The 10,307-nt window shown below is 41.0% G+C and overlaps 1 protein-coding gene across 1 annotated transcript; it reads right to left on the reverse strand.

The window, feature by feature from the left end:
- Positions 1-8,479: 8,479 nt before the first annotated feature.
- Positions 8,480-9,415, reverse strand: LOC124103181 (olfactory receptor 8G50-like). The gene has a single exon (XM_046459694.1). It carries the CDS (start codon positions 9,410-9,412, stop codon positions 8,480-8,482), a length of 933 nt encoding a protein of 310 aa, XP_046315650.1. The 5' UTR covers positions 9,413-9,415.
- Positions 9,416-10,307: the final 892 nt, after the last annotated feature.

Below are 10,307 nucleotides of genomic sequence, written 5' to 3' on the forward strand. Positions count from 1 at the left end.
TGGATTGGTTTCTGTGTCCTCTATTCTGTACCATTGGTACACCCGCCTGTTTTGGTACCAGTACCATGCTGCTTTTGTTACTATTGCTCTGTAGTATAGTTTGAAGTCTGGTATCGCTATACCGCCTGATTCACACTTCCTGCTTAGCATTGTTTTTGCTATTCTGGGTCTTTTATTTTTCCATATGAATTTCATGATTGCTTTCTCTATTTCTACAAGAAATGCCGTTGGGATTTTGATTGGCATTGCATTAAACCTATAGAGAACTTTTGGTAATATCGCCATTTTGATGATGTTAGTTCTGCCTATCCATGAACAGGGTATATTTTTCCATCTTCTAAGATCTTCTTCTATTTCTCTCTTTAGGGTTCTGTAGTTTTCATTGTATAAGTCTTTCACCTCTTTTGTTAGGTTGATTCCCAAGTATTTTATTTTTTTTGAAGATATTGTGAATGGAGTGGTTGTCCTCACTTCCATTTCAGAGGATTTGTTGCTGATATACAGGAATGCCTTTGATTTATGCGTGTTGATTTTATATCCTGCCACTTTGCTGAATTCATTTATTAGCTCTAATAGTTTCTTTGTAGAGCCTTTTGGGTCTGCTAGGTATAGAATCATATCATCTGCAAATAGTGATAATTTAAGTTCTTCTTTTCCTATTTTTATGCCTTTAATTTCTTTCGTCTGTCTAATTGCTCTGGCCAGTGTTTCGAGAACTATGTTGAACAGAAGTGGAGAGAGAGGGCATCCCTGTCTTGTTCCAGATTTTAGAGGGAATGCCTTCAGTTTTTCTCCATTCAGAATGATGCTAGCCTGAGGCTTAGCATAGATTGCTTTTACAATATTGAGGTATGTTCCTGTTATCCCTAGTTTTTCTAGAGTTTTGAACATAAAGGGATGCTGTACTTTGTCGAATGCTTTTTCCGCATCTATCGAGATGATCATATGGTTCTTATTTTTAAGTCTATTGATGTGGTGAATAACATTTATTGATTTCCGTATATTGAACCAGCCTTGCATCCCAGGGATGAATCGTACTTGATCATGGTGCACAATTTTTTTGATATGTTTTTGTATCCAATTCTCCAGGATTTTATTGAGAATTTTTGCATCTAGGTTCATTAGAGATATTGGTCTGTAGTTTTCTTTCTTTGAAGTGTCTTTGTCTGGTTTAGGTATCAGGGTGATGTTGGCCTCATAGAATGAATTTGGAAGTTCTCCCTCTTTTTCTATTTCCTGAAGTAGCTTGAAAAGTATTGGTATTAGTTCTTCTTTAAAGGTTTTGTAAAATTCTGCTGTATACCCACCCGGTCCTGGGCTTTTCTTAGTTGGTAGTCTTTTTATGGTTTCTTCTATTTCCTCAATTGATATTGGTCTGTTTAGGTTTTCTATATCCTCCTGACTCAATCTGGGCAGATCATATGACTTAAGAAATTTATCTATGCCTTCACTATCTTCTAATTTATTGGAGTATAAGGATTCAAAATAGTTTTTGATTATCTTCTGTATTTCTGAAGTGTCTGTTGTGATATTGCCTTTTTCATCCCATATGCTAGTAATTTGAGTTCTCTCTCTTCTTTTCTTCGCTAGCATCGCTAAGGGTCTGTAGATTTTGTTTATTTTTTCAAAGAACCAAGTTTTAGTTTTGTCAATTTTTTCAATTGTTTCTTTTGTTTCGATTTCATTAATTTCAGCTCTGATTTTAATTATTTCTTGCCTTCTACTTCTTTTGCTCTTGTTTTGCTCTTCTTTTTCAAGGATTTTGAGATGAAGTATGAGATCATTTATTTGTTGGTTTTTTTCTTTTTTTAAGCAATGAACTCCAAGCAATGAATTTTCCTCTTAGAACTGCTTTCAATGTGTCCCATAGATTCAGATATGTTGTGTCTGTGTTTTCATTTATCTCTAAGAATTTTTTAATTTCCTCCTTGATGTCTTCTATAACCCATTGATCATTCAGTAACCTATTGTTCATTCTCCAAGTGATGTATGCTTTTTCCTTCCTTCTTTTATCGTTGATTTTCAGTTTCATTCCATTATGATCAGATAAGATGCATGGTATTATCTCTACTCCTTTATATTGTCTAAGAGTTGCCCTGTGACATAATATATGATCTATTTTTGAGAAGGATCCATGTGCTGCTGAGAAAAAAGTGTAACTGCTTGATGTTGGGTGGTATACTCTATATATGTCAATTAAGTCAAGGTTATTAATTGTTTTATTGAGTTCTATAGTTTCCTTATTCAACTTTTGTTTGGAAGATCTGTCCTGTGGTGAGAGAGGTGTGTTGAAGTCTCCCATGATTATGGTATGGTGGTCTATTAGACTCTTGAACTTGAGAAGAGTTTGTTTGACGAACATAGCTGCACCATTGTTTGGGGCATAAATATTTATGATTGTTATGTCTTGTTGGTGTATGGTTCCCTTAAGCAGTATGTAGTGTCCCTCTTTATCCCTTTTGATTAACTTTGGCTTGAAATCTATTTTATTTGATATGAGTATGGACACTCCTGCTTGTTTCCGAAGTCCATATGAGTGATATGATTTTTCCCAACCTTTCACCTTCAGCCTATGTATGTCTTTTCCTATCAAATGCGTCTCCTGTAGGCAGCATATAGTTGGGTCTTGTTTTGTGATCCATTCTACTAGCCTGTGTCTCTTAATTGGTGAGTTTAAGCCATTAACATTTAGGGTTATTATTGAGATATGGGTTGTTCTTCCAGCCATATTTGTTTATTTCTGTTACTAAACATGGTTTGTTTTCCTCTTTGATTATTTTCCCCCTCTTTACTGTCCTACCTCCCACTGTTGGTTTTCATTGTTATTTTCCATTTCCTCTTCCTGTAATGTTTTGGCGAGGATGTTTTGAAGAGATGGTTTTCTATCTGCGAATTCTTTAAACTTTTGTTTATCGTGGAAGGTTTTAATTTCATCTTCCATCCTGAAGCTTAGTTTCGCTGGATACACAATTCTTGGTTGGAACCCATTTTCTTTCAGTGTTTGAAATACGTTATTCCAGGATCTTCTAGCTTTCAGAGTCTGTGTTGAAAGATCAGCTGTTATCCTGATTGGCTTACCCCTAAATGTAATCTGCTTCCTTTCTCTTGTAGCTTTTAAAATTCTCTCCTTATTCTGTATGTTGGGCATCTTCATTATAATGTGTCTAGGTGTGGATCTCTTATGATTTTGCACATTCGGCATCCTGTAGGCTTCTAGGATTTGGGATTCTGTCTCATTCTTCAAGTCTGGGAAGTTTTCTCGTATTATTTCATTGAATAGACTGCTCATTCCTTTGGTTTGGAGCTCTGTACCTTCCTGTATCCCAATGACTCTTAAGTTTGGTCTCTTAATGTTATCCCATATTTCTTGGATGTTCTGCTCATGGTTTCTTAACAGTCTTGCTGAGCTGTCTATGTTCTTTTCCAGTTGAAATACTTTGTCTTCATTGTCTGATGTTCTATCTTCTAAGTGTTCTACTCTGCTGGTAGTATTCTCCATTGAGTTTTTAAGTTGGTTTATTGCTTCCTGCATTTCTAGGATTTCTATTTGTTTGTTTTTTATAACCTCTATCTCCCTGTATAGTTGATCCTTTGCTTCCTGGATTTGTTTGCGTAATTCATTGTCGAAGTGATCTTTCATTGTCTGATTTTGCTGTCTAATGTCTTCCTTGATACTCCAGATCATCTGAAGCATGTATATCCTGAATTCTTTACCTGACATTCCATCTGCTGCACCTGTTACCTCTTCTAAAGTTGCGTTGACCTGCATTGCTTGTGGTCCTTTCTTTCCTTGTCTTTTCATACTGCTTGCATATCTTTCCTGCAGGTACGGGCGGCGGCTCTGCTCTCTCCTTATTCCAATTGGGGTGTCGTGGCTACCACGCCGACAGGTCACTGGGCCTGTTCTGGGCGCTGGCTGCGGCTCTGTTCTGCCCCTACTCCAATTGGGGTGACGAGTGTACCACGCCGGCAGGCCACCGGGCCTGATCCGCCGGTCGGTTGCAGGTTTGCCTACCCTTCAAGCGCGGGCGGCGACTCTACTCTGCCCCTACTCCAAATAGGGTGATGTGTCTGTCGTACCGGCAGGCCACTGGGCCTGTCCCGCTGGTCGGTGGCAGATCTGCCCACCTTTCGGGCACGGGTGGCGGCTCTGCTCTGCCCCTACTCCAATTGGGGTGTCGTGACTACCCCGCCTGCAGGTCGCTGGGCCTGTTCCTGGCACGGGCGGCGACTCTGCTCTGCCCCTACTCCAATTAGGGTGGTGTGCGTACCACGCCGGCAGGCTCCTGGGCCTGATCCGCCGGTCTGTCGCAGGTCTGCCTACCTTGGAGGCGTGGGCGGCGGATCTTCCCTGCCCCTCCTACCATGCCTGCGGACCCCTGGGCCTGATCTGCAGGTTGGTCACAGGTCTGCTCACCCTGCGGGCACGGGTGGCGGTTCCGCTCCGCCCCCACTCCAATTGGGGTCACGTGGCCACCACACCGACCGACAGGGCCTGATCCGGGCGTGGGAGAAGGATCTGCTCTGCCCCTACTCCAGTTGGGGTGACATGTGTACAACAGTGGCAGGCCACTGGGCCTGACCCGCCAGGCTGTCACAGGTCTGTTTACCTTGCAAGCGCGGGCGGCGGCTCTGCCCTGCCCCTCCTACCACGCCCATGTACCACTGGGTCGCGGGTCTGCCCACCTTGCGGGTGCGGGTGGCGGCTCCGCTCCGCCCCCTCTCCAATTGGGGTCACGCGGTCACCACGCTGGCGAGCCGCTGGGCCTGCTCCGGGCGCTGGCAGCGGCCCGGCTCCTCCCCTCTGGCTCGAGGACAAATTGAGGAGACTCGGGTGTCTGTGCCTCACCCCCCCTACCAGGAGACCAACTGTTTCTGTCGCCGCTGGTATTGATGAAGTTCTCTCCTCCGCCGCTTTCTGATGACATCAGATCTCTGCCATGTTGGTATCCTATGCGAATGGCACCATTTCGTTCCCCTTGCCGGGCAACCAAAGCAACGGGTGAGTCCTGACCGGCCCTCAGCAGGACCCGGACCGAGAAGCAGTTTCCGTGGGCTCCTAGCCCTGGGCCAGGGCAGTTCCGGGAGCCTGAACTCGGCCGCTCCGTGCTCGGTGTAAGCTCTGATAGGAGTAGGCTCCAAGAAGCAGTCCCCGCGGGCTCAGTTCCGGGAGCCGGAATTCGGCCGCTTAGTGCTTGGTGTATGCTCTGATAGGAGCAGGGTCCAAGAAGCAGCCTCCGCAGGCTCCCCAGCCCTGGGCCAGGGCGGTTCCGGGAGCCGGAACTCAGCCGCCCCGCGCTCGGTGTTCGCTCCAATAAGATCAGGTTCTAAGAAGCCCCCAGGCACTGAACCCTAGCAATCTGTCTGCAAGCCGCAGGCGAATGGCAGCCTGAAATTACCTGTTCTATGGCTGAATGAGCTGCGGTCAGTCGAAAACAGGGATGGTGACGTCAGCTTTCCAACATGGTGGCTGCTGGCCTCCTCTGTGGTCTGACCGGTGTGGAGAACTGAGATGGACCGCTTCCTTCCCCCGTCTCAAACCCAGAATTCAGCCCTGAGTACGGTGCTTGCACGGCTGGCAGAAACTGCAGCGCTGTATCACTGCGTCGCTATCTCCTCGTTTCCCAGCACGTGCTGCAGACTCTAGCCGCCGGGGCGATTTGCTGAATAAGCAGTGTTACCCTCCGTGCGACAAACCTCTCGTGTTTGAGTCCCCGTAACCGATCCTCGTGCGATGGAAATCCTTCCTCCAGGTTCTGGAGCACCCCACTATTGCTGGAAATTCCTAACAAGATAGCCTTTAGCCATCCTGACTTGTCATACTCCCACACAGTGAAGCAGCACACGGGGGCAATGCACTCCCCTCGCCGCCATCTTCTGTAATCAATGTTACATAATTTTGAAACAACAAATTGGACTATTTTTACAATTAAATTTACTCTGAAATTCATCATATTTTTTCCAGATGTGGACCTTTAATTTAGTGTTTAAATGTATTTGGGGAATTGTTAAAGTCTATCATTTAATTTTTAAGGGCAAAAATTTAGTAAAATCATTTGTAGTCCCATAACATATGTTGTTCATCAATAATGATCAAACCTTAGGACTGGACATAGGATGTATATGTAACCAAAAGTTTTAATAATTGAAAATAACAAAACAGAGTATTTTTTCACAAGATAATATGATAAACTTGTGTTATATTCTCATATACAGTTTTTCTTTCATTTCTCTGGTGCAAATATATTAATTTCAAATTAATTTGAATATGTACATAAAGTTTTTCACCAGATTATACATTTTTATAAGTAGAACCAACAAGCAATCATTAATGGTAAGTCAAACCAGTGGAGACATCATTATTTAATATGTAGGATGAACCAGAGATATGTCCATTTATTGCCTGGGGTGGTAAGAAATGCCTGAGAATTAAATACTTGTGTTTATACTTGAAAGGTGTGAAAATATCCAAAGACAAAATGAAATGAGGAAGCTATGACAGGGTAGGAAAGCTGTGAGAATGAAGCCAAGTTCTTAGAAATAAGTAGAGTTTTTGAGGTATTATAGGGACTTTGTTGCTTGATATGGCTTGCACCTTATTAGTAGATATTAAAAGATGTTAAAATAGTGTATTTTTACATTCATATTTAATATTCTTTATAGATGAAATGTTAATACAAAATTTTAAATTCCAGAGAACCAAATTAAGTCATCTCTGGTTAATAGAAGCATTGAATAATGGTTCACTCCTGAAAGTCATTCTCTCTTTGTTCCTCAAAGACTAACACCCTGAGTCTTAGTTTGTCACGTTGCCAGATACCCACAGCATTTCTCAGCCCCTATTTCAGCTTCCAAGTCTGTCTGTGTGACTAAGTCCTTATCAAAGCAATATAGGTAGAGGGGAGGTCCATTTTTTCCAGTCACTGTTCTAAACTTAGGGGACATTCCCTTCCCTTTCCATATGATATGTGTCTGTTGGCCAGGTGGTGGAGCTGAAGGAAGTATCTGGATACAGTTGTATGAAAACAACATGTAGTGTAGTAGAGCAACAATTCAAAGGAAACAATATCTGTGATAAGCAACAGAACCACTCCTGATTCACCTTCTGGTTTAAGGCAACATTCTGTGTGTGGGGGGGGGCACACACATGCAAGCAATGTCTTATGCCCATTACATAAGACAAATGATTCTAAAAATAAATCATAACTGACTTGAAATGCTCATATTGGGTAAAGAAGCAGTGGCAAGTGCTCTGCCTGTGGGAATAGCATAACAGAGAGCAAGAGAGAGGCTCATGATGTTACTTGGAGGCATGAGGCTTGCCTTCCTCATGCAACATTTTTTGAAGGCTTTGAAGCTTAGAGGTGTAAGAGAGAACATAACCCTGACATTTCATCTAGAAGCGGCTCCTACATAAAACAGATATATCTGGTCTCCATGAATCTTTGAGACTCTTTTATGGAGAGAGTAGGAGAAAATATCTTTGTGCTACTACCACCATCAGGAGAAGGCAGGGATGCTGAGCAATTGATGGGTGCCATGAAGTCTACTGAGACTAACTAATGGGGACAATTACCTCTCAAGAGAACTAGTTTTCTGTCTGCTGTTTTCAAGAGCACCAGTAGGACCTTATTTGGGCATGAAAGAATAAAATAATTTGTTGGCAGCAATTCACCTTTTCAGCTCCCTTGAAGAATGCAATTGTACAAATTTAAATTTCCTGTGTGAACAAATACTCCGTATGAATGCAATAGTAAAAGAATAACACTTGTAAATGAGAAATTCTATATCATGGGTAGGAAATAAAGGCACAATTTCTTGTCCAGTAAGAAATGTTGCATAGATATATGTGAAAAACATACAATATTCACATACAATATTAAGTCTTGTTTATCACTGGCAACCTCTTCCATGACATTTCTGTTTCCTTCTGTGTCAGGAGTATGTTATTACCCACCATCTGACTCAGATACCTTGACATAGTTCTACACACTGGTAAGAATTATGGATCATATTTTTTATTCCAAATAGATTAATTTATTCATTTTAGAGTTCATACTTTCAGAAATATTTGTCAACACTCTTAGTTAAAATGGCCAGGTACACAAATTATTGACAATATCAAAGGATATGACCAAACCTATCTATTCTCTGAGTGAAACTAAATGAATATTGCCTGACAAGAGCCATGTTCCAGATGTATAAAGCATTATCAACCCTCTGGAGGGATTTGAAGAACTCTTAAGAATATTTAGAGATAATACAGATTATTTGGGGGTAGATAGACTCTGGGGCCTCCAGGAGGAACACTGTCCTTCATGAGTCTACTGGGATTCTAATCTAACCTTGGTACCATTCTTCCAAACAATCAAGAACTCTCACTAATCCTATTTCTTGTGAATATTCATTGCTTTCTCTGGATCATTTCATTACCAAACAGCAAGGAATTGTAAATTTTTTCTAAAGCAATTTTTTTTTTTTACAGGAAGTTTCTTTTTCCAAGGAACTTACTTATGGCCACTTTGACATCCTTATTCCTCAGGCTATAGATCACAGGGTTCAGCATGGGCACAACAGTTGTATAAAACACAGAGGACACTTTCCCTTGGTCCATAGAACTGACTGCCGATGGCTGGAGGTACGTGAATGCACCAGAACCGAAGAAAAGAGCAACAGCAGAGATGTGGGAGCTGCAGGTGCTGAAGGTTTTGGCTCTGCCTTCAGTGGAGCGAATGCGCAGGATGCTGGCTATGATGAAGATGTAAGAGCTAAGGATTATCAGGGTTGGAAAAAATATATTAAATGCACTGATGCACAGACCTACTATCTCATTTATTAAAGTACTGGAGCAGGAGAGCTCCAGTAGTGGATAAAGATCACAAGCATAATGATTTATCATAGCTTCACAGAAAAGCATGCTATAAATACAGGCTATATGAACTGTTGCACCAATCAAGCCCATGGTATATACCTCAAACACCATCCAGGAGCATACTTGATTAGACATGGTTACATTGTAAAGCAAGGGGTTACAGATGGCAACATAACGGTCATATGCCATTGCAGCCAACATGTGACACTCTGCAATTGCAAGAGCTGCAAAGAAATAGAGCTGAGTCATGCATTCAGCATAAGAGATGGTGTTTTTCTCTGTCACAAAGTTCACCAGCATTTTGGGCGTGATCACAGTGGATTGACAGAGGTCAATGAAGGAGAGACTGCTGAGGAGATAGTACATGGGAGTGTGAAGGTAAGAGCTGAGCACAATCAGTGTGATCATGCCCAGGTTCCCCACTACTGTGAGCACATAGATTCCTAGGAAGAGGAGGAAGAGGGGCAGCTGGAGCTCTGGTTTGTCTGTTAATCCAGCAAGGATGAACTCAGTCACTGTAGAATGATTTCCTTCTGCCATTTTCTTCTGGGAATTCTAAAAAGAAAATATATTTTTTGTAATATATATTATTAATCTGTTGCACAATGAATTTTGAAACAGAGGTCAAGTTTTTTCAGCCATGTCCCTCGTTTTTCTACCAGTACTTCATCTGTGTCATCAAAGACCTTGGGATACCAGTAATGTGTGAATTCTAAATGAGTATCAAATAGAACTATCCATATTTTGTTTTGTGCTTTATGATTTGTTATTAATAGTACCTAGTCCTTTATCTCTCACAAAACTGTTCTTATAACTAACAAAATAACTAATAAAGTAAAAATAATAAAGCACCTACACAAATGTCCTCAGGTAATACTGCTCTTAATTGCAAATGTATGAAAAACTATATCCTAAACATTATTAAACAAAACAAGATGTCTACTCTCTGCACTGTTTTTCTACATTATACTGAGTGGTGTTGCTAGGGCCATCAGCCTAGGACATGAAATTAAAAGATATCTGCATTGGAAAAAGAGAAGTAACACTACTTCTATTAATGATATAATCTTCATTATGGAAAGGCCTGTAAAAAGTTGTATTAGCAGTAATTAAAATTTAAGCATGATTGTAGAGAAGAAGTCCAACAGAATTTTATTCCTATAAACTTGCTGTGAACAATAAAAGTCATTTACAATACCATGGGAAATAATAAAATACTTAGGAATAGATTAAAAAGAGCAATTCAAGGCATTCATTTAAAATTAGAAGCATTATAAATGGAATTAAAGATAAATATATGAAAAGACATTTTATATTCATGAAATGAAGAAGAAACTTTCTCAAACTGTGAAATTTCTCAAAATTTTTCTGCAAAAATCAGTGCATTTCCTATCAAAATCAGAGCTCTGTTATTTTCAGATCTTGAAAAGTTTAT

Source organism: Marmota monax, unplaced genomic scaffold (assembly GCF_021218885.2).
Source record: "Marmota monax isolate L192 unplaced genomic scaffold, Marmota_monax_Labrador192_F-V1.1 WCK01_AAM20220418_F8-fsc00409, whole genome shotgun sequence".
NCBI classification, from domain to species: domain Eukaryota; kingdom Metazoa; phylum Chordata; class Mammalia; order Rodentia; family Sciuridae; genus Marmota; species Marmota monax.

Coding starts and splice junctions, on each gene's coding strand:
- LOC124103181 (XM_046459694.1), bottom strand. CDS start 9,412: ATGGCAGAAGGAAATCATTCTACAGTGACTGAGTTCATCCTTGCTGGA.